Source organism: Mus musculus, chromosome 9 (genome assembly GCF_000001635.26).
Source record: "Mus musculus strain C57BL/6J chromosome 9, GRCm38.p6 C57BL/6J".
NCBI lineage: Eukaryota > Metazoa > Chordata > Mammalia > Rodentia > Muridae > Mus > Mus musculus.
Window position 1 is genome coordinate 59,656,183 of NC_000075.6, and position 23,565 is coordinate 59,679,747.

General features: G+C 48.3%; 1 protein-coding gene and 1 long non-coding RNA gene across 15 annotated transcripts; one reads left to right on the forward strand and one right to left on the reverse strand.

The window, feature by feature from the left end:
• Positions 1 to 393: 393 nt before the first annotated feature.
• On the forward strand, positions 394 to 23,190 carry Pkm (pyruvate kinase, muscle). Of its 14 annotated transcripts, XM_011242674.2 has the most exons (13): positions 834 to 2,367; positions 3,356 to 3,394; positions 6,858 to 6,974; positions 9,018 to 9,184; positions 9,681 to 9,772; positions 12,367 to 12,498; positions 12,731 to 12,917; positions 14,285 to 14,555; positions 15,393 to 15,543; positions 15,739 to 15,891; positions 19,386 to 19,552; positions 21,862 to 22,043; positions 22,546 to 23,190. In XM_011242674.2, exons 1-13 carry the CDS (start codon positions 2,318 to 2,320, stop codon positions 22,650 to 22,652), a joined length of 1,815 nt encoding a protein of 604 aa, XP_011240976.2. In that variant the 5' UTR covers positions 834 to 2,317; the 3' UTR covers positions 22,653 to 23,190. The 14 variants fall into 14 exon arrangements, 12 of the variants coding, with proteins under 12 accessions (NP_001365795.1, NP_001365797.1, NP_001240812.1 ...); NR_166146.1 differs by lacking the exons at positions 834 to 2,367; positions 3,356 to 3,394; positions 6,858 to 6,974 and adding exons at positions 394 to 467; positions 18,847 to 19,013; NM_001378866.1 differs by lacking the exons at positions 834 to 2,367; positions 3,356 to 3,394; positions 19,386 to 19,552 and adding exons at positions 394 to 467; positions 18,847 to 19,013.
• LOC115487221 (uncharacterized) lies at positions 6,386 to 8,171 on the reverse strand. Its single transcript, NR_165179.1, has 3 exons — positions 8,019 to 8,171; positions 7,615 to 7,735; positions 6,386 to 6,579 (listed from the first exon to the last, which is right to left on the reverse strand). It is a non-coding gene; the product is annotated as an uncharacterized LOC115487221 (long non-coding RNA).
• Positions 23,191 to 23,565: the final 375 nt, after the last annotated feature.

The window sequence follows — 23,565 nt, forward strand, 5'->3', positions numbered from 1 at the left end:
GGGGAGACCTGGGCAAAAGGCCAAAAAGGGAACATTTTGTAGCCGATCTAAAGCAACAGGTGGCGGTGGCGCCCGGGAACCTAGGGGTGGTGGTGGCGGCGGCGGCGCTGGCCCGGTGGGCGGGCCTTGCTCCCTCACCACTTCCCCATTGGTCAACAGGATAACCCTTGAGCAAATTTGGTCTACGATGTCCTTCCGCCACGGAAGGTAGTCCTCCTCAAAAGGGCAACCTGCTTGTCCCGCCTACCCTGAGCTTCTCTCAGGAGGTGCGGGCGCCCCGTTGAGAGGCGGGGCGCCGCCGGCCGCAGCCCGGATTGGGCGAGGGGCGGGGCTGCGGAGGGATTGCGGCGGCCCGCAGCTGTGATAACCTTGAGGCCCAGTCGGCGCAGCCCCGCACAGCAGCGACTCGTCTTCACTTGACTGACGTCCGCTCTAGGTATCGCAGCAGGAACCGAAGTACGCCCGAGGTGAGCGGGGAGAACCTAAGCCATCTGTCCCCAGAGCCGATGCCCACTGGTGTGTAACGCAGGCCTGCCTGCCCACGCGGGACTCAGGCGCCAGGCATCGAGCATCCCACTCCGGGTTGGGGAGGAGCCACACTTGAGTCCAAGTCTTAATCCTCCAAATTGAGGGTGGCCGGCTAGCTCCTTTCCCACGGTCTCATTCTGCTCTCTCTTCCATCTCAATCTGGTTCCAGCCTCTTATCTTACTATTGCTATCCTCGCCACCCTGTTCTCGCCCTGCTCCGATGCTCGTCCTCCTACATCCACTACGACTTACGACCTTCCTCTTAGCTCTGTGCCCTCATAATTCGGTGCCCTCCTCTTAATCTCTACTTGAAATAATTCCCCTACTCACCCCACCCCCACCCCCCATTCAGCCTCCGCGTTCATCCTCCTTTCAGGTCAGCGTTCTCTTCCCGCGCCAGTGTTCGCAGCTCTTCGTCGCCCCTCCCCCCTCCGATCCGGTCACGTCCGCGCCGCAGCATCCTTTCAACCTCCATATCCTCGCCCCTCCCCCTCGCAGCTTTTCCCCTCCCCCCGCATTCTAGTCACGTCCGCGGACTCCTCGTGGTCCGGTGCATGGAGGTAGGATGCAGTCACTAGCGGTCCTTGGTAATGCAGCTACAAGTTACGTAACTTTTGTATTCCCGGTGGCCTGGCAAGAAAGGTTGGCCGCTATTGCTGCCTGTTTTGTGTGCCCGCAGATTTTTGGTGGTGGGCACGGGCCCTCATTGCTCTCGCGCTCCATCCTGCGGCGGAGGGGCGGCACGTACTGCGATGCGTCTGATTAATCGGTCATGCTGCTCCCACGTGCTGGCGAGGGGGAGGGTGGGCGATCAACCCATACCCGTTCCCGACAGAAACTGGAGCCCGACGCTACCAGAACACACATAGCCCACAGAGCTCGGTCTAATTAGGGAAGCAGATTTTGTCAAGTCAGTGCTATGAGGAAGATGGGGCTGCATGCACAAGGTGGCCGGCATACTGGTTTTGAAAAAGCCGGGCATCTTCTAGTCTGAAGGCTATAAAGACCCAGTAAATACCCAGTCATAGTAAGATAAGAGCTCGACCACTTTTTCCAAATCCAGGACACTGGTAGTTTGGAAAAAGTGAACCTTATAGTGAAAATCCAGTCGTGCATGGAGGCAGCTAGGTTTTGGAATCCGGTGTGATCTATTAATATTCTTAGGTTTGGCCTCTGGTCCTGTGTCACTCCAGGCTGCTAAATTACTGGTCTCCTTGTAAGTACGGGCCATCCTCGATGTAGTGACTAACCTCGGGTGAAATATCCAGAAGGGCATGCATTATATCCTTTTGGTCAATGAATGAAGTAGTTACCTTGAAGGCTACCAACTTGATTCTGTCTCCTTACTATTTTTATGCACATTAGGGGTAAGCTTGGGGAGGCAGGTAGGCTCTGAATACCCAGTATGCCCATGGAAACAAATTCTCTCTGGAATCCCGTCAGTGTTTACAAAGTAATTAATGTTACATTGCAGCTCTCCTGAGAAAGAGCTATCTAAAGGGAGAAATCTGTGCAGCCTTTGTCTTTGGCTGTGAGGGTAGAAACAAAGAAACAGGTACCCAGATAGAAGCCTTCCGGTCCTCTTTGTTCAAGTAAGCCTTTTATGCCTTCTGGCTTGTAGGAAGTTTGGTACTGTTGCCCCAACAGTGGGGTGGGGGGGCTCAGATCAAGACTCAAGGAAGCATTGTTAGCAAATAATTTGCCCTCTGATGGCCTGATTATGCTGTAGGAAAGGCAGTGAGGGTGTTCTTTGGGAAAGTAGTGTAAACCATCACCGGGTCTGGGCAAGATGACTCAACCTTTCAACTTTGCGGCTTTTGAGAAAATTTTCTTCCTTGGGTGAGTGAGGGGACCACACTTGTTCTCTGAAGTGTTGTAAGGTTCCCTCTTTTTTAGTGAGTCAAATAGCGTGCATTTTCCCTGAATTAAACATGTCTCACTCAGACTGAGTGTGGTGGTTCAGCTTTAATCCCAGTACTTGGGAGGAAGGCCTGTGAGCTTGAGAACATGGAGCGGGTGATACCCTGTTTCCAGAGGTGGCGGGTATCACCTAAATGAAGGTGACCATAAGAGTGGAAATGTGGAGTGGCTGCTTCTAGACGGCATATTTTCATTCTTGAATGATTGGCACAGCAGCTTTTCATAGAACAACCAGTATCCAGATTGGCAGTTTCTCTCGAGGCATTTCTGAATTATTGCTTAAGCCAAACTATATGAATACTAATCACTTATTTAGTACATAGCTATTTTCATTTTAAGCATTATATTTTAAATTATTTAATTTGTAGGGAAATTTGTTAAGAACTGTTTGCCAGCACTCAGGAGGCAGAGGCATGCAGATCTGAGTTTGAGGCCAGCCTACTCTACAAAGTACCAAGACATCCAGAGCTACACAGAAACCCTATTTTGGGAGTGGGCTTTGGTGGAAATGTATCTCAACCAGGTATAATGGCCCTTGATCCCTTTATTCCCGGTGTTCTGGAGGCAAACTGGCAAATGACTTTGAGTTTAGTCCAGCCAGTGAGTGACTTGGCACATTTCATAGCTGACTCCAAACAGATTTATGGGGGCTGGGTATGCCATCTGTGTTATATGAACGTGTTGGTCACAGGAAACGCTATTTTATTTCTTAAAGCTGTTAATTGCTTAATATTGAGTGGAAGGGATGAGGAAGCGGCTATGGACAGAAAGGTAGAAAAAGCGTTTCTTGCCTTAAACTCACATTGGGTTTTTAGCATCTTTAGCTTTTTTGCAGCAAGTCGACACGAGTTGGGCAAGAACTAAGCTGGAGATTGAGGTAGAGGAAAATGACTCATTTGTCTTTCAGTTTCTCAATCATCTCAAATACCCACAGGCAAGTTAACTGGTGAGTTTTTTTTTTTTTTTTTTTTTTTACTGCTTCTGGTAAAGGACCGAGTCATCTCTGTAAACTGCACTCATGGAGACTATAATAGGAGTAGATGACTGTATGACGAAGAACATTCTTCCTGCCCTGGAACTTTCGTGCGTCTTGAAATTTTTAACCAAGAGCCAGACTTACTTTGGCTATGTAGTAATCAGGAGAGGTGAGCCCCACGTGCATCGTGGCCTGCAAAACTGCTGGATCTTAAGGCCTAGTGTAGCTACTCAGGTTTGGAGGTGGTCCCAGGGCACCACCAGCTGTGCTGTGAGGCCACACCCCTACTGTGGTTTGTGCCTGTCTGCACGTAGGAGAGAGGTCTGGGCTGCAGTACCTTAAGTGGCCTCTAGGGAGCTCTGAGCATCTCCTGAGGCCTGCCTCCAAAGGAAGCTGTATTCCTTCTAAATGTGTGAATAACCTTTAGGCCATATTTTGGCCTTAAAGTACTGGTGTCTCCAGTGTAAAAGACTTTACCCTTTGCCATGCCCACTTTGGAGGAGTCAAAGGTTTGATTTGATGTAGAGAAGGGCTGGGTGTGGTGGAATGTATTTTTAATCTCAGAGAGACAGGACAGTCAGGATTTGTAGAGTCCTTGTCTCAAAAAAACAAAGTAGGGAAGGGGCTGGCAATGTAGATCTGATACAAAGCCATGGTCCATCCCTACTACTACATAAAATGCACATAGTAGCACGTGTCTGTAATCATACTGAGCAAAGGACAGTGGGATTGGAGAAGTTGTGAGTTGGAAAAAACAAAATGGACTATGAACTGAATAAAGTCAGAATGCTATTTAATTAAGTTTTGGAAACTATAAAGATAAAAAGTCAGTGTTGATGCTAAGTTCTGGGTGGGAGAAATGGAGTCTTTAGATCCCACTCCTTGGGGAAAAGGCGGTCGTGCAAGCCTGCGGGCAGAAGTAGTAAGTAGGTCAGTGCTCTTGGACAGCTGGTGCTGCCTTCCTTCCGACTTTAATCACCCTGCCCCCAACTGTGGCTCCGGGCTGAGCCGGTGCCTCCTGTTGCTGAGACCATTGTGCATTCTGCTTACACCTGGTTCTCTGGGCTTCTGAGCCAGGGTCCAGAGCATGGGCAGCATTCCCGGAAACACTGGCCTTGCTAAGGAAGACCGCATGTGCCAACCGGACAGAAACTTCTGCAAAGTCACCTCCTTCCTGCTCTGGCTAGTTCTCCGCTCTGCACAGCTGAGCTAGAAGCCAGGAAATCCCTTGCTTTGAGGAAAGTAAGACCTTGTCTTAAAAATCAAATAAGCTGGGCCGTGAGGCAGGCAGATCTCTCAGTTTGAGGCCAGCCTGGTCTATTGAGTTCCAGGACAGCCAGGGCTACACAGAGAAACCCTGTCTGGAATCTGACTCTCAACCCCCAAAATCTCTGCTCAAGTGATCTGTACCCTTGATACCGCACATTTAATTTTGTTGTATGCTGGGTACTGTGCTCCAGGCCTTACCACTTTCTGGGGATAGAACTGTCACCTGCTTTGACCCTGGTGTTGGCTTCTCATTAGGGTCACTGATAGCTGGACAGCAGCCTTTCTGATGGATGAAGTGAGATGATCTTGGGTACTGGGGAAAGTAGGCTTGGGGTGACATCAGAGAAAGGTTGCTACAAAGCCCTGTTCCTAGGCCAGGCTGCTTTATTAGGGCAGCAATGATTTGGACCTACGTGACGATGTCATTGGTGGGGTGAGGCATGACCTTCCAAGAGTGTTGGCTCTAAGAAGCAGGGTGGCACCAGGCATTTTTGGTTTGGGGATTTTTTTTTTTTAATGACCTTTGTTCCTGACACGAGGGAGATGAATGTGAAGGGCCGAGGAGAACTGCCTGAGACAGGAAAGGGCAGAACCAGGTAATCAGAGCCAAGCTGGGCCTGTGCATGCTCCAACCTACAGCCCAACTGAGGCCTGGGCTGGTGTCTCCTTTCTCACAGAGGGGCAATGGCTCTGAAGAACATCCTGCTTCAGGGGCTCAGGTTCAAGAGTAAGGCTTCTGCCCCAGGGCATGGTATCTACTGCTGTCGTGGGACACACCGGGTTTCTGCTGCCGGCTGGAGGTTGGCTGTGCATGTGGGTGCCTCCTGAGGAGGAGGATGCTGTAGTGAGTTGGCTGGCATGGGTGGGGCCGCATGTCCTGGCAGTCACTGCTATCTATACAAGTATTTGGCCAATAAGGCAAGTCCTGCCCAGGGGCCCACCTTACCCTAAGGAACAAGGCTGGAGCTGCTGTCCTGGGCCAGAAAAGACTTCTAAAAGGGTGTTCTATTTATACTATACTATAGATAGGTGGTTGGCTGGAGTTGTGGGGCTCTGGAGGCCATGCAATGGGCAGAAGAGCTGTGGGAGGGAGGGAGGGGCTCCAGGTCAGAGCCTTGGGAGTGAAAATAGCTGGGTTCTAAGGATGAGGTTGGTAGGGGACTTGAAACCCCTGTAAGGTTTGTTAGAAGTCTGTTTAATTGTGTCCATCCATTGGAACACATGTATTTTCATTTGTCACTTTGTATATGGTAGCAAGGTAAGTCTACTCTGCAGACTTTAGGTTTAATTCTAGATAGAGAAATGGGTTGTGTGTGAAATTTTACCTGCTAAATTGCATCCTGAGCCCTGGAGGGCAGCAGTGCTTGTCTGTTGGAACATCCTTGTTGCACAACAAAGTTCTGTCAAGCCTGAGACCGGTCAAAACAGGAGAAGAAAATTGCATGGAACTGATAGGTTGTGGTCATGAAATTTTTCCATGGATTAGCCACACACTTTTGGGAAGGTGACTTTTAAAGTCAGTGGATTAAGTTGCCCTTCCTGGGTCAGTGAAGCTGCCCTGCTGAGCACTTTTGAGGGCATAGAGAACACACATCTATCACTATATTTTAGCAGGGTAATTCTGAAGGACACGGCTGATGTCACAGTGAGCTTTATAGGGTGCATAGAGATAAATGTGTCATTTTCAAAGACTACTTAATTAACAGTTTTATTAATAAAGGACACGCTGGGCAGACAGAAGTGTAGTAAGATGCTGTCTCAGAAGAGTAGGGCAGTAACGTGATACAGGCTATCATCCAAGGTGGAGCAGCGAGGGTCAGTGAGATAGCTTGGAAACACACACAGGAGCTTGCTTCTGATGGCTCCAGTGCTTCTGTCCCCAGAACCTGAGTGGTAGGAGGGGAGAGCACAGTTGTGGTCCTCTGATCCCTGCAAGGTGCCCACCAGGTACCCCCTAAAACTAAATAGTGAAATTTGTGTATTGGGGGAATAAAGTACTTCAAGGGATCCAGTAAAGGGTCACTTTTACCACTGGGTTTTTTTATTTATATCTTCTCCACTGTATATCTGTTTTAATGTAGTTAACAGCAACTTTTTGCCTTGTTATTAAGGTCGTTACCACAAAGAGCTTAGTCATATTCAGCTTTCACCTTAATCCTTGTAGCTCTTCAGGGCAAAGCATACTCCACTCTGAGCGATCTTTCCAAGTGAGGCCACCAAGCCACACTGAGTCAACAAAACAGCAATATGCCATCAGAAGCCCAGACCCAGAGAACCAAAGGTATGACCTGATCACTGGGCCTCACTCAGGCAGGGATTTGCGAGGGCACACTCGTGTCTCAGATGGGAAGAACGGCCTGGTGGCTGGCTTTTTCAGTAGTTTTCAGACACTGTCCTGGTGTCTGTCCCGCTCACTTGTCCCATCTCGGACACAGCAAGGCCTTTGTGTCTCATTGGCTTGGTGTACCATCTGTACTGTCCCTTAGCGGCCACTTATCCTAAGCCTGGCTGGGAGCCGTGAGTTTGCCAGTTGTGTTTGTTTCGGCCATGAGTAGACCAAGGACCTGGCTGCCTAGGGACTTCTCACATTTGGGGAGAGGGAAAACCAGGCAGAATTGATCTTGGCAGAGACCCGGAGCTCATTTAACAAACAAGGTGCTGGGAGGCAAGGAGCTAAGACTCTGGAGAAGTTGACATCTTGGTGTCTGATGTGTCTTGTAGAGTTAGGAATGAACAATGTTGGCCACTGGTTTCTTCCTTCCTTTAAAGGTTCTCAATTCTGCAAAGAATGTAGTGGTTGCACCCCTGTAATCCCAGCACCCAAGAGCTGGAACATGAGACTGTCATCAGTTCAAGACCAGCCTGTGCTACATATGATAACTTTGTCTTAAAGTTTTTCATATCTGCATTTGAAGACTTACAGGTGTCTGGTACTTGGTCACTAGTGGGTGGCTGAAGTCTCAGGTTGCAGAGACAGACTTAGGTACATACTCTCCAGGCGTCCAGAAAAGCCAGAGTTCCGGGAAGAGTGGGGGTCCTCAGCTGAGGAGACAGGGGAGAGCAAGGATATGGAGATACTGTGGAGCACAGGCTGAAGACTTTATGTTCAGGAGTTTGAGAGGAGCCTTGTGGCCTGAAAACTCAGATGAGAAAGAATGTCAGCTTCATTCAAGTCTCAGATAGTCTGCGAGCTATAGCCCAGAGCTCTCCCGAGAGTTCTGTCCTCTAATCAGCTGACTATCCAGCTCAGTGAGCACTTAGTTGTAATGAAGTAAAAGCAAAGGTCAGGACAGCTGTTGGAATTGTGACCTGGGTGGTTAATTACCTGGAACAGATGTTCAGACTACTGGGTGCTATACCTATCAGACAGAGAAAGAGGCTCCAAATAGCCAGACCTCGGGCTGGGGAAGCTAGGTCTAATGTCAGCCCTTGGAAAGATTAAAGATGGTAACTTCAAGGTCAGCCTAGGTTGCACAGTGGATTTCAGGCCAGTGTAGAGTAGCTGCTGTGATTCCATCTCCTAGGTTACAGAAGACTCCTTGGTGAGGTTATAATGACTTTGGGGCCATTTCAATGCCCTTGTGCAAAATTTGCTTTGTATGTCTTGTAGGTGGTACTGTGTTTTTGTTTTTGCTTTTGTTTATTTTTTGCTAAAGAATTATGGACTTTTGCTTCCTGCCCAGAAGAACTGTTTTGTTCCCTGTAATTTGGACCTTACTCTTGTGTCTGATAAAAGCTAAAGAATACATTTAGATAGACCTGGGACTTTGGGAGTAAAAGAAAGGCTTTGGGACAGGGTTTCTCTTGTTTGCAGGACCACTTTAGGTTTGGGTGAATGAGAGAGTGAGACCATGCTGAGTGCCTACCAAAGCCAATACTGGAGATTGGACATCATGATAGGCTTCCCAAGATGTTTGTGTGCTGACATACTAGTTAGAACATGCGCTGGGGGGTGTTTCTTACTGTAACTTTGGAGGTTTCCTTGTGTGGGGAAAGTGATGTTCTTTCTAGGGTTGATGAGAAAGCTCTTAAGACAAGGTGACAGCCCATGTGAGAAGCCTGCTTAAACTGGCTCCCAGGGTGTGTGCAGTGGGTAGGGAGTTACTCTTGTTCACCAAGGTCTTTGCTGTTTGCCAATAGTCACAAGAGCCCTTTGCCCAATTTGAGTAGCACCCACATAACCAGCACGTGCCAGGCTTTTATGCTGCTTGTGCACAAAGCAATCTTATTGGGTTAATGTGTAAGCAGGAGACAGCTTCCTATGCCAAGTGCCTCATTAAGCAGTGCCTAATCTAATTGCACTCTTCAAATCTCCGGGACCCAGGACTTCAGGAACCATGCCGAAGCCACACAGTGAAGCAGGGACTGCCTTCATTCAGACCCAGCAGCTCCATGCAGCCATGGCTGACACCTTCCTGGAACACATGTGCCGCCTGGACATTGACTCTGCCCCCATCACGGCCCGCAACACTGGCATCATTTGTACCATTGGTGAGTGTGGCCCTCCTTCCTCTAAATGGAGGCTTCTACCTGATTTGAAAGGCATAGTAACCATTGCAGAGCTAGCCTAGGTTCTGAGTGAGGCACGGTCCACATTTCTAGGGGAGTAGAGGTCTTGGGAATTGGCCATCAAGAAGAATTAGTGTGCTTTTTCTGTAGTTGGTGAGGTTCAGGGGTGGTCTTTTTCATGTGCTGTCACCAACAGCATTCGGTAGACAGACATCTTGAAGGCAGAGAAAACTGTTGCCCTCCACTTTTCTGGCTGAATGAGGCCCTGCAGAATTTGTAGAGAATGTTAGTGTTCCCACATAATTAAGAAAGTGACTAGTACAATAGTCTTTTCTGTACTTTGGAAAGACCTTTCTCTTAATTTGTGAAGGTAATTAAAAGCAAAGGATGAAGAGTTGTTTAAATGTTGAGCAAATTTCAGACATTTTCCTACCTGAGTCATGATTTTCTTCCTGTGGATCTAAATGTTTCTTGATAGGGCCTGCTTCCCGATCTGTGGAGATGCTGAAGGAGATGATTAAGTCTGGAATGAATGTGGCTCGGCTGAATTTCTCTCATGGAACCCATGAGGTGAGCGTCAACGAGATCCAGGAGACTCAGCGATTCCTTAACAGTCGTACTGCAGGCAGGTGTGAGTCCAGGGGTCCCAGTGAACGGAACATTGCCGTTTCTCTCTTCTAACTTCACTGGAATAGAAACCTGGCCTGCTTTGTCACCCACCGACCAGGGTTAGCCCTACCGTCAACCTTTATGAAAGAAGGCACGTAAGGGTTTAGCTGGAAACCCTAGGCCATCAGATGTCTTGGCCCCCATGCTTCAGGGTTTTTACAGTGGTTCCTGTGTGTGAACCAAAAGGTTCTGAGCAGATGGATAGCTGGAGTCATTTTAAGATCTACCTTTTAAATACTTCTCTCTCCCCCTCCCTCCCTCTCGACAGGGTTTCTCTGTATAGCCCTGGCTGTCCTGGAACTCACTTTGTAGACCAGGCTGGCCTCGAATTCAGAAATCTACCTGCCTCTGCCTCCCGAGTGCTGGGATTAAAGGCTTGTGCCACCACCGCCCAGCTTTTTAAATACTTTCTAACTTGACTGTGGATTTCCTACTGGTATTGGTGAAGGAGGGAAGGAGACTCCTCTCTGCCTCTTGGTTTCTGTGTCCTATTTAGAGTAAAAGCATTAACCCTGTGCTGTTTTGCCCTCTGACCTTTGGAAGTTGTTTGGACTAAAAATAGATGGAGAAGAATGGTCCAAGAAGTGAACCCCAGAACATGAGAATCTTCATAGATTCCCTAACCCATATTCCATAAATAGCTTGGAGGCTAGTGCCCAAATGTCATGGAACCTGAGATAGTTCCTCAGGCACCTAAGCAATATTTGACACATTCTTGCTGGGTGTGGTGGTACAAGATTGTGGTTTTGAGGCCAGAATGGGGACTATCCTCAGTAACATAGTAAGATCTTATTGCAAACCAGGAGAGGTCCTTATTTTCCAAACTCTGGCTTTCCACAGGAGCTCCCAGGAAGAAGGTGAGCCTAGTTCAGAGACAGAACTAGGGCCACTTGCCATGGTCCTTGCGAGTAGTGTGTTTAGTCAGGCAAAAATAGATTTGGAGGTGCTGACCTTTAGGGCTCTTGAGTCCAGTAAAATAACACCATGCAGCAGGTCTAAGAGGGCAGGGGACAGTGAGACTGTCCAGACCACTGGGCAGGCCAGCTCTGCCTTGATTTCAGACTAAGGCATTAGAGATTGGCTGTACTTTGAACCTTTTTATATCACAATATAAAGCTTCACAAGTCAGGGCTCTTATTCCATGTGCACCTTCAGTGAGGCTCTGGGTGATGGTGGTGCTGGTCTTGGTGATTCCCTGGAGACCGTGGAAACCAAGCTCCTTCCCTCTGACAGGAACATCAGCCACCTAGCTGCACCTGATCTTGACAGCTTTGGCTGTGTCTCTAATTCCCATCTCTTGCTTTTCACATATTCAAGATGTGTCATTCTTGCTGAACAGGCAGTACTGTACTCCCACACTGGCTTTTAAACAGCCTAAATTTAGAGCCTCTACAAGGATAGCACTGATGGCTGCCAGTCTTCCCCATTTGGTTACATGCCAGAAAAACCACAGCTGTGATAATGGATAGCACGACCCAGCTCCCAGCAGTGTTACCATGCAGAGAAGGCTAATTCACCACCAGATACTCCAATCACAATGCAGCTTTATATATACGAAGCTGAAGAGTGTTTATTATGCTCGTGAATGTGCTGAGGTGTGTAACTCAGTGTGTACAGCCATAATTCTTCAGTGGAAATTAAGGGAGAAATCCAAACTTCTAGAGGATCTCTAAAGCAAATGAAGGCAGTCGGTAGTCAATATTTTGGGATATCTGGAGCTGGGTTACCGGGTGGTGGTCAGCCTTTGGGCAGCTTCGGTCCTTGTGGATGAATGGTGGTTCCAGCTCTGCCCTAACAAACAGGCTTGCAGGTGTTTTGCTGTGCTCAGTGGTTCAAGGACCAGACTCATAAAGTGCTGAATTGAATGGTCCATTGTCACCAGTGTCACAAGGATATGCACTGGCAACAAACTATTTTGCTATCTTGGCTCTGAGTCCCAGATAGGAAAGGGAAAAGGTTTGGGGAAACTTTATTACAAGTGAAGAAAGCAATGGCGGTTGCACCGGGGCAGGCTCCTGGTCGGAGGAAGTGGTTATGAAAGCAGGGTCTGCGTGACTAGAGCTGTTTAGCTCGGCCATTGCTCACTAAGTCAACAGCTTTGAGTTTGAATTGCAGTTGGGATCGATAGTGAAAACAGATAGAGGCTGCCAGGGCAGAAATCTTCAAACACAAATCCTGGGTCTTTGCTTGTCCTGATTAGCATCCCTTGGTGAGTCCTAGGGACACTGGGACAACAGAAGGGTCCCACAGGATGGGTTTATAGTCTTCCCTTTAATTGATTTTGGTGGCAGTATTCTGGAACTGTATGAGAGTTGGAGTTGATGCTGTTGTGTAGAGGGAAGAATGGATATTGCTAAGGTTAGGAGATGGGTGAAGGTCAGGAGTCAGACATACTTTTTTTTTTTTATTTGCTAATTGATCATCTTTAGCTCCAGGGTGGGGATTGGAAACTGGACAGGGACACCTCACCTGCCAATCTGCCTTTCTTTCTCCAGTACCATGCAGAGACCATCAAGAATGTCCGTGAAGCCACAGAAAGCTTTGCATCTGATCCCATTCTCTACCGTCCTGTTGCGGTGGCTCTGGATACAAAGGGACCTGAGATCCGGACTGGACTCATCAAGGGCGTGAGTATCTAGAATAGCCTGGTAGGGGGTCACACTTTTGCTATGTAAATAACCTATTTAGTCTCACTCTGGGAAACGGGTATTTTGTTTGTTTTATTTCTTCCTCAATATACAAATTCAGGCTTTATAGAAAGGTGAGAGGTTTCTTTGGACTTTGAGCCAGAGTTGAGCGCCCCCATCAGGGGCATTGGCTTCTTCAGTTCACACTCCCATTTCCTGCTTTAATCCATAGAGCGGCACCGCTGAGGTGGAGCTGAAGAAGGGAGCCACTCTGAAGATCACCCTGGACAACGCTTACATGGAGAAGTGTGACGAGAACATCCTGTGGCTGGACTACAAGAACATCTGCAAGGTGGTGGAGGTGGGCAGCAAGATCTACGTGGACGATGGGCTCATCTCACTGCAGGTGAAGGAGAAAGGTATGTCTGGTACACAGTCCGTGGCCAATGCCAACTCCAATCCCCAGAGCTCTGGCAAGCACAGACCTCGAATGTATGAAGATCTGGGTTTAATCTCCAGAGGATCAAAAGTCTAAGGTTATTGTTGGTCTGCGTCCCTGACCTGTCTGAAATACTGTCTCAGAAAAAAGGCAGATGGGGCTGGAGAGATGGCTCAGTACTGACTGATCTTCCGAAGATCCTGAGTTCAAATATCCCAGTAACCACATGGTTGCTCACAACCATCTATAATGGTTGTGATGCCCTCTTCTGGTGTCTAAAGAGAGCTACAGCGTGTATAAAAGGTCTTTGGGCCGGAGCAAGTGGGGGATCCTAAATTCAATTCCCAGTAGCCACATGATGGCTCACAAACCATCTCTACAGATACAGTGTACAGATAAAACACATTAAGTAAATAAATAAATAAATAAATAAATATAAAAGGTCTTTGGGCCGGAGCAAGTGGGGGATCCTAAATTCAATTCCCAGTAGCCACATGATGGCTCACAAACCATCTCTACAGATACAGTGTACAGATAAAATACATTAAGTAAGTAAATAAATAAATAAATAAATAAATAAATAAATTTTTTTAAAAAAGAAAAGGGCAAATAACCCACAAAGGTCCAGGTACCTTTAGTCCTCCGTCCTAGCGTTCGGGAATCAGGAAGGTGGAGATGTCTCGGTGCAGCATATGTTAGACTACTATTATATGCCTTAGAATGAGAGTTAAAGTTACTTATTCTAAATACTTTGTGACAGTTTGAGAGGGTTTCCTATAGCTAGCCTTGAACTCTTGATTCTTCTGTTTCCACCTCCCAAATGCTCACATTAAGAATATACACCACCAGCTGGGCATGGTGGCGCACGCCTTTAGTCCCAGTACTCGGGAGGCAGAGACAGGCAGATTTCTGAGTTCGAGGCCAGCCTGGTCTACAAAGTGAGTTACAGGACAGCCAGGGCTATACAGAGAAACCCTGTCTCGAAAACCAAAAAAGAATGTACACCACCTCGTGTGGCTATTTATTTGTTTATTCATTAATTTGAGGCAAGGTTTCCCTTTGTAGCCCTGCCTGACTTGGAATTAACTGTGTGTGTAGACCAGGCTGGTCTTGAACTCAAAGGTCTGTTTGCATTTGCCTCTTGTGCTACCATACCTAAAACTCAAATTTTCTTAGCAGTTTGTAAGTAAGTATTTATAGGTGAGAAAACTGACTTGGCTTTCCTGAAGTGTTTTGTTTGGTTTGGTTTTTGTTTTGTGTGTGTTGGAGTCTTAATTATGGCTTTAGAGTCCTCCTCCCTCTGCTTCTTGTAAATTGAGGTGGTCTTCTGTGATCCCTTTCACACAGGCGCTGACTTCCTGGTGACGGAGGTGGAGAATGGTGGCTCCTTGGGCAGCAAGAAGGGCGTGAACCTGCCGGGCGCTGCTGTGGATCTCCCCGCTGTGTCGGAAAAGGACATCCAGGACCTGAAGTTTGGGGTGGAGCAGGATGTGGACATGGTGTTTGCATCTTTCATCCGCAAGGCAGCCGACGTGCATGAAGTCAGGAAGGTGCTGGGAGAGAAGGGCAAGAACATCAAGATCATCAGCAAAATCGAGAACCATGAAGGCGTCCGCAGGTGAGTCCTGAGACCCTTCCATTGCCCAGCCCTTGAGAGGGGTGTGGCCATGGTGTGTCCTGGATACCTGCTCAGCAAAATACAGCCTGCTGGGATTGGTCCAGGCGGACATCTGAATCAGCATTAGGGAGGCCAAGTATTTTTAGTCATCATTTTGGGACCCGGCTGGATACTCAAGGGCCTCAGATGTCCATGCTAAAGCTTGAAGCCTTAGAAATCTTCTGGTCTGATAATGGTGCTGATGAGGAGTGGCCCATTCAGCTTCCCATAGAGAAGCATGATGCCTACGTAAATGGAAATTAATTAAGGTGGCATTCATAAGGATGAGTGGTTTATTGACAAATGTTCATACTTGGCTTTCTCCCTACTGCTTCCCCTAGAACTGCTTCTGTGGGTTACAGTGGGCTTGGCTCTGTGTCCTTTGTACTGGGCAACTGGGAGTCTCTTTCTATCTTGATAAGCCATAGGTGCTGATGGCCTTGGTATTTGGGGCTGGGGAGTGGGTCAGCTCAAAGGGCAGCAGTCAGTGCCCTTAGCTAAATGATGATCCACTTTGTAGAAGATCCACTGGCCTCATTCTGTCTTTGAAGTGTCGATTAGGGAAGTACAAAACGGGGTGGGGGGTGAGATGCAGACCAAAACCTCCCTGAAATATTTATTATGGTGTTTAAGAAGTCCAGCCAGTAAAATTGTTGTGCTGTGAGTATTATCATACTGTGCTGTGGATGCCCCCTCGCCTGTGTGCCCCTGGGTGTGACCTTTGAAAGCATCTCTGTCGGGATCCCAGGTACTTTGGTTGTGCTTCCTGTCCTCTATTATCTTTCTCTTCTTTACCAGGTTTGATGAGATCTTGGAGGCCAGTGATGGGATCATGGTGGCTCGTGGTGACCTGGGCATTGAGATTCCTGCAGAGAAGGTCTTCCTGGCTCAGAAGATGATGATCGGGCGATGCAACCGAGCTGGGAAGCCTGTCATCTGTGCCACACAGGCATGTGCTATTTCATTCCTTCTGCATTCTCCACCTAGGAGACCTGGCCTTGTCCTGTCCTTTGGGCACACATAGCTGTGATCTGTGCACCTGCACAATCTTAAGGGAATTATCTTGGCAATTATCACTGAAGATGGCCTAGGATCTCATTTAGTGATGGTCTTTTACCGAGAGCCCTTGTCTGTCCCCTCCTAGATGCTGGAGAGCATGATCAAGAAGCCACGCCCCACCCGTGCTGAAGGCAGTGATGTGGCCAATGCAGTCCTGGATGGAGCAGACTGCATCATGCTGTCTGGAGAAACAGCCAAGGGGGACTACCCTCTGGAGGCTGTTCGCATGCAGCACCTGGTAAGTCCTCCAAGCCTACCACCAAGGCCTCTGCATCACCCAGTCTTTTACCTCCCTCCGACCACGGCCAGAAGAGTGAGGTGTGTGGAGCATGCTCTGCTTCTTGATTTTCACGTTGTGCTCTCGCTGCCTGCGCCCCACCACGTTGTCCTGCTCTGGCGATTACCTTTTCCATTACGTAGGCCACATCTGGCTAAAATATTAAAGTCCTAGGACTTAGTCAAGGGATACCTTCCTCCCTCCTGAACACCCAGACGGCGGGGCGGCCTCTATTCTAAAGGAGCCAAGAGTGTGTATTCTTGGCTGTTCGCCTGGTTTGGCTTCTAATTTGATCTCTTGATGGTCCCATGAGCAGATGCTTCTCTGCACTGCAGGCTGTAGCCATACTAAGCTGCTTTGAGCTGGCCTTGCATGGTGCCTGTCACATGGGACGTCTCTTGCTATGCCAAACCCAATGTAGGGCTAGAAATAGCTCTGGGCGTGGGGAATGGGTGCTGAATTTAGCAGGTTCTGGACTGGAGATTATAAAGACTTTCTCTGGGCAAATCTATGCTCTTTTTGACTAAGTCTTCTGGTTTCAGTAAGATAGGGTCTGGAGGTCCAGCATTCAGAGCCTGAGGCAGGAAGATAGCTTGAGGCTAGGCTGGGCTAGAATAAGGCATTATCTTACAGAAACAACAGACTTCCAGCTGACCTGACTCCTGCTGACTGTGATGGGTGAGGACCCAGAACTTCCTGAGCAGAGCAGTTAGCTAGGGCGCCAGTTAGGACCTTTCCTTGCCTCATGAAAGCATTGTTGGCTAACTTTCTTGGAGCTTTTCTATTCCCTTTTCGGCCAGCAAAGAACCACTGTTCTTTTTGTGTCTCCAGTTTCCAATAAGCCCCCAAACTGAAAGAAAAAAAAGCCCCCTTCAGGATTAGACATCTTACCTTGCTTCATTTGTGTACAGCTGTTAAGTAGATTCCATGATCTACCCATGGTTTATCTGAATTGTAGCTGTAGCCAGATGTGTGCCTATATTGAAACAGACCAGCCGTTTTGTAGAAGCTTGAACTCAGCTTGTCTCAGCTGGTCACCTCCTGATCTGATTGGTATTGGGAGCTGATCTTCACAGCTTCTCAGTAGCTAGCATGCAGACATTCCTTCTCCAGCAGTCTGTGTGCCTTCCTGATCTACACCAAACCCCCTTCTTTTCTAGTCACCTGCTTAGTTGTCTTATCACCTCAGAGTGGTCAGGAACAAGACCAGGTAGTCTAAACCATGCAGTCACATACATGGATTTATCTTTGTATAGCTCTGGGTGACTTATATGACCGCAAGACCTTGCCCAAGGTGGCATTTGATGAGATTAATTATAATTAATTAGTCATAACATTAAACAATTTACTGCCATAATGAAATGTTAGATAACCCTCTGGGCTCATTGATGTAATCTTTGCATTCTCATTTTCTTTTTAAAGGGAATCACATGTGATAGTGTGTTTGAGCACAGATTTGCTATCCTCATAGGGCCAGCCAGCTGTCTGTTTGCACCCTGCTGTAGCAGGTGTGGGCAGAGTAGGAGTTAGTTCTCATGTCCTGCCCTCTCTCATGCCCTGCCCTTTCCTATGAACAGACACCTTAGAACCTCGAGGCTGGGATTGCATGGCCCTGCTCAGAAGATGAGTCACAGAGTCCGGGTTAGACTGTGGCTGCCCCTTCAGGGGGTGCAAGCTTCTCTCTCATCAGTTAACACTCAGGATAGCTTCTCCCCTTCATCTGTTCGCTGCCTCCTCCTCTGTCTAACTGATATAGTTCATGACCTGTAATTAAGAGCTAGACATCCCAGCTATGGTCGTTTCCTGTTCATGTCCTTTGGGCTGCATGCATTCCATTTATTTGTAACTAAAAGAATACTTTCCACTTGCAAATCTGCTAATACTACCAATAAATGTGAGTTATTGGTTTTACATCTTCTCTATACTAAAATACTTGGGATTGCACTCTCTAAAACTTAGATTTTCATTCTAATGCCTGGTTTTACTTGAACAGATAGTCTATATATAACACATTTGCTGTTTTGTAACAGTTTTAATTGCTAAGTTTTAATTGGTGTCTTAAGGCATGCATGCTTTCTCAGGCATCTGCCTCTTCACACGGCTGTCCACTGTGTTCAAGTGAGCCAGAGTTGGCCACTGTTCTGTTTAGAACTGGCGCACCATGTAACTTTGGCTCTTTTGACCTTTGACCCCAGCTTTCAGAGCTGCCCAGATGTTTCTATTATAAACCAGGTGCAAGGACTCGCTCTTGTATGTAGGCTAAGCTAGATGTCTTGTAACCACACAGCCGTGTGTGGAGGGGAGGCCTAGTTCTTCCTGTAAGCTGTGTCATGAGGCAGTGTGGTCAAGTGGAAGTGTGGTTGGCTCCACCTTGGCATCTTTCCATGCCAAGGTCCTAGGGCCTAACAATATGTCCCTGTCTTAGCTTCAATCAAAAACAAAAGAAATTGATGGTGCCTGCCTGTTATCCTAGCACTTGGGAGGCTGAGGCAAAGAAAATAGTGATTTTTGAGGATAACTGTGGCAAGTTCAAGGCTGATAGGGGCTATGGTAAGATCCCATCTCAAACACATGGGGGTGAGTCCCATCTCATAAACACATGGGGATGGGGTTTTTTTTAAGAAACAAAGGGGAAAGTCCCAAAAGGATAATATCTTTCTAGAACGGAAGGAACTTTCCTTGTATTTGAACAGTAAGGGGAAAAGGAGCAGCCCAAAATCCCACGCAACCATTCCAGGAGCATATGGGCTTTGACCACCCTGCCTCTGCATCTGCCTCTGCATGAAGAAAAGATTAAACCTAAACCTAAGGGTGCCTTCCTTCCTCTCTGATGTAGTTCCCTGTCTTTCCATGTGTTGTCTCTCTTGTTTTTGCCTTTATCCCTCTTCCTTATCCCTCCTACCCTAAACCTTACAGATAGCTCGGGAGGCTGAGGCAGCCATGTTCCACCGTCTGCTGTTTGAAGAGCTTGTGCGAGCCTCCAGTCACTCCACAGACCTCATGGAGGCCATGGCCATGGGCAGCGTGGAGGCCTCTTATAAGTGTTTAGCAGCAGCTTTGATAGTTCTCACGGAGTCTGGCAGGTAGGGCCCTAAGGGCAGGTATCATTATAGGATAACCAGCTTCTCGCGCAACTAGGTCCGCTATGTGCCTGAGCCTAGGCACAGCCTCTCTCCTTCAGGAAGACAGCCAAGGTCACCATAGGGCAGGACCAAAGGATTCCCTTGGGCACAGTGGAAGTCACAGCACCTGGTGCAGGATGGTTCCTGTGGAGTTTCTAATCTTGCTCAGTTCAGAACATGGAGTGGCTCACCTTCTCCTGGCCATTTTTGTGCCCAGGGACATGTTCCTTCCCAGTTGTCTGTGACTCCTTTCCTCCCTCTCCATTTGTGACAAAGCTCTGACAAAGCCCTGTCCCCCGTCCTCGTCCCTCTGGACGGATGTTGCTCCCCTAGATTGCCCGAGAGGCAGAGGCTGCCATCTACCACTTGCAGCTATTCGAGGAACTCCGCCGCCTGGCGCCCATTACCAGCGACCCCACAGAAGCTGCCGCCGTGGGTGCCGTGGAGGCCTCCTTCAAGTGCTGCAGTGGGGCCATTATCGTGCTCACCAAGTCTGGCAGGTAGGAGGCGGCAGTGGCTCCCTGGGGATGCCCACGCTCAGTTGACACCTCTCCTTGAGGATGCCAAGAGTGAGTGGCTCTGGGCCAGTTTAAGGCCCCTGGCTGCCACTAGAGGATTCCAGGCAGCACTCACAGATAGACCAAACCAACTGGCTGGCTCCAGTGCACGTTCAAAGCCTGCCTCACAGAGAGCTGGAACAAACACCCAGTTTCACCGTGATTAGTACTGTGGGGCCTTTTGACAGAACACTGCGTGGCAGCTGGGCATGGCGGAGCATGCCTCTAATCTCAGCACTTGGGCCAAAGAGGTAGGCGAATGTCTGGATTTGTAGCCTGTCTAGTCTACAAAGTGAGTTCCATCCAGGACAGAGCCCTACTCACAAAATAGCTCAGCTGGTAAAGTTGCTTGCTACACAAGCTTGACCCATATTTGGTCCCCAGAAACCATGGAGGACGGAGAAGGCTGGCCCTGGGTATGCGCAAGGGTACACACTTGGAGGGGTCTTGGTGGATAAAGGATTTGCACAATCATGACTATCTGAATTTGAATCTGGCACCTTAAAGGTTTTTTATTATTACTTTTTATTTTTTTAAAGTGCACACAGAGGTCACCAGGAAAGGTGGTCTGGCCTTTAGGAGCACTGTCAGTTCTTTCAGAGGCCCAACACCTGCCTATATATGGCAGCTCACAACTGTCTGACTCCAGTCCTGGGGAAATCTAATGCATGTGGTCAGAATACCCAGGCAGCTGTAGTGAATGTACGGTGGAGGGAGAGAGTGAGGTGCCCAGTGTCTATCTATCTATATAGCACAATAGATAGATAAAAAATACCCAAGTGTGGTGGTGTGTGCCTGTAGCCCCAGTGCTCATGGTGCAGAGGAAGAAAGAGCAAGTTGTATCACAGCCTAGCTACAGAAAGCCAAACACATGTAAAATCAGTGTGGAGGACTAGGCACTGGTCTGTCTCCCTAAGGCAGTGTTCATGAACTAAGTAGCAGAAAGCTACTTAGGCCTGGGCTGAGGATGGTGGCCTCTGTGTAAGCTTGGCCATGAATGTTGGTATGTAGCTGGAAGCCAGGGATGATGGGGTACTGAGAAATGGGGACACTAAAACTATCATTTTTAGTCCTGGAGTTTTGAAAGCTCTAAAATACAAGGTCTATGCTAATTCTGGGGTTTCTCTGAAGAGTTCCTGGTTCCAGCAGCTACCTCCTTCCTTCAAAGCCTATGTATGCAGGCTAGCATGAAGCTCTGCTGTGGAATTCCTCAGTCCCCCGTGCCTAGCTAATTGAGTAATCTGATAGAGATAGACACTATCATTTGTTACAGGTTGAGAATAGGGGTTCCCTACATTCCCAGGGGATCTTGAATGGCCAGATATTCCTCTTACCACACCTGATCACCACCCAGATTTCTTTTTCTTTCTTTTTTTTTTAAATTTATTTATTTATATGAGTACACGTACTTCAGACATACCAGAAGAGGACATTGGTATCGGATCCCATTACAGATGGTTGCTGGGATCCCATGTGGTTGCTGGGAATTGAACTCAGGCCCTCTGGAAGAGCAATCAGTGCTCTTAACTGCTGAGCTATCTCTCCAGCCCCCAGATTTCTTTTTCTTTCTTTTTTTTTTTAAAGATTGATTTATTATTATATCTAAGTACACTGTAGCTGTCTGCAGATGCACCAGAAGAGGGTGTCAGATTTCTTTATGGATAGTTGTGAGCCACCATGTGGTTGCCGGGACCTGAACTCAGGACCTTCTGAAGAGCAGTCAGTGCTCCCAACCACTGAGCTATCTCTCCAGCCCTACCACCCAGATTTCTAAAACCATAGAAATTCTGAGGTTTCTTTTAACATTAGCTGCTAGGACTCCCATAGGAGAACAGTATAGTGTTATGGTGAACATTGTTGGCTTCCAGGGCCTGGTAACTCTGCTGCTGTTCTTTGCAGAAGAAGTCAGGAGCTAGGCACATGGTACTTGGATTGTAAAAGTTGCTGGCAGCTACAGGAGTGGGTTCTGCTGAGATTGGGCCAAAGCTGCCTCACTGCCAGATGGAAGGGTTCATTTGTGGGAAGAATTCTACCAGCCATGCTCCTATAGGACTGCCCATACTGAGAGCAGGATAATCATCTTAGAAAAGACAGGACAGGTCTGAGGGGCAGGCCAGACCTTGAAACAGTTGTCAGTGGGCAAAGCCTGTGGTCCAGAGTTGAATTAGAGGGTATTACTTTTGGCTTAGGCTTACTGAAAGGGTCTTATGACATGTTTAACGGTCAGTCTTTCCAACCTGTTTCCATCTCAGGAGTGCTCACCAAGTGGCCAGGTACCGCCCTCGGGCTCCTATCATTGCCGTGACTCGAAATCCCCAGACTGCTCGCCAGGCCCATCTGTACCGTGGCATCTTCCCTGTGCTGTGTAAGGATGCCGTGCTGAATGCCTGGGCTGAGGATGTCGACCTTCGTGTAAACTTGGCCATGGATGTTGGTATGTAGCTGGAAACAAGGGAATGATGAAGTGCTAATAAATGGGGACCCTAAAACTACCACTTCCTGAAGTCATGGGCTGGGCCTATCTGTTTTATCACCCAGTTGTAAGATTAGCTGGAGCTACTGTCCTGAGCAGGGTGGGGTTAGAGGGTGGGGAACACAAGCTTTTGTGGCCTTATTCCTATATAGAGACAAGGAGGCAGCTGACCCTGACTCTCTAGAGTATAAACTGAATGGTGTCCAAAGGTCTCTGCATTCTGAGTTCAGCCTCAGCCCTTGTTTAGGCTAGGAGGCTTGCACCATCTTGTGGTGAGAAGAAGTAACTGTCAACCTGCTCCCCTACCCAGACGAGGATTATTAGGGCAGTTATCTGCACCTGCCTTGTTGGATTTGTGTCTGGGTTGGGAAAAGTGCCACTTTGTGTGATCAATTAGGACTGTGGGGCTTTGCAGTTTTCCTCAAGTGTATACCTCTACTCACCAACCTCCTTTTCCCCCCAGGCAAGGCCCGAGGCTTCTTCAAGAAGGGAGATGTGGTCATTGTGCTGACCGGGTGGCGCCCTGGCTCTGGATTCACCAACACCATGCGTGTAGTGCCTGTACCTTGATGGCCCTCTGGAGCCCCTCTTCTAGCCCCTGTCCCTTCCCCTCCCCTATCCTTTCCATTAGGCCAGCAACGCTTGTAGTGCTCACTCTGGGCCATAGTGTGGCGCTGGTGGGCTGGGACACCAGGGAAAATTAATGCCTCTAAAACATGCAATAGAGACCAGCTATTATTCAGGGCCCTACCTGAGCCAGGGGTGGAGGAGGAATGCAGGACTGGAAACCCTGACTTTATCACAGAAGGGCGGCAGCATCTCTGGGCTTTGCTTCTGTAGAAAGTTGTCAGAATTCCCAGCCCTAGCCTGGAGTCAGGAGACAGCAAAAGAGTAGGGGCTGAGGGTGTGGGGCCCAGGGTCCCAGTGTAGATGACGACTTCTGGCCCTGGCCCTGACCTGCTTTCCCAACAGCTTTGGCCTCCCCACTTCTTGTGCACTCCACTTCTGTCACTGCAGACACTCCACTCTCCACCTTGTATTCTGCAGAGTCTCCAGGCCTGTTGCTATAGTGCCCACCTGAATGTCAATAAACAGCAGCTGAAGCACCTGTGTTGTGTTTTGTTTTGTTTTTTTCCGGGGGTTGGTAGTGGTGGTCGAGCCCTGCCCTTTGAGCAATTGAGAATGACAACAGCCAGGAGGCCTGGCCTTGGGTGCTATGGATCCACCAGATAACCTTCAAGCACGGGACCACTGGAGACGCCGGAGACTGAATACTTTGGGAGTATATAAGTTGCCTCCTGCACCAAAGTGCGGCTGTGTATCGGGAAGCTGATCCGTTCTATTTCAGGGCAAATACTAGAAAAGTCTGGGACAGGTTCAGCTAGCACCTAGAATGGTCGAATAGTGGGCTGATCCCTGTGGTAGAGGCCTGTTGAGGGCGCTGTAGGATGAGTCCCTGATTGGATACTTCACAAAACCCTCA

Excerpts from the sequence above, each read along its gene's own strand:
- Pkm (XM_011242674.2), top strand. The coding sequence starts at position 2,318 with ATGACTCAACCTTTCAACTTTGCGGCTTTTGAGAAAATTTTCTTCCTT. Across the intron at positions 3,395-6,857 it reads ACCCACAGGCAAGTTAACTG|CTCTTCAGGGCAAAGCATAC; the intron begins GTGAGTTTTTTT and ends TAATCCTTGTAG. Across the intron at positions 9,773-12,366 it reads TCTCTCATGGAACCCATGAG|TACCATGCAGAGACCATCAA; the intron begins GTGAGCGTCAAC and ends TTCTTTCTCCAG.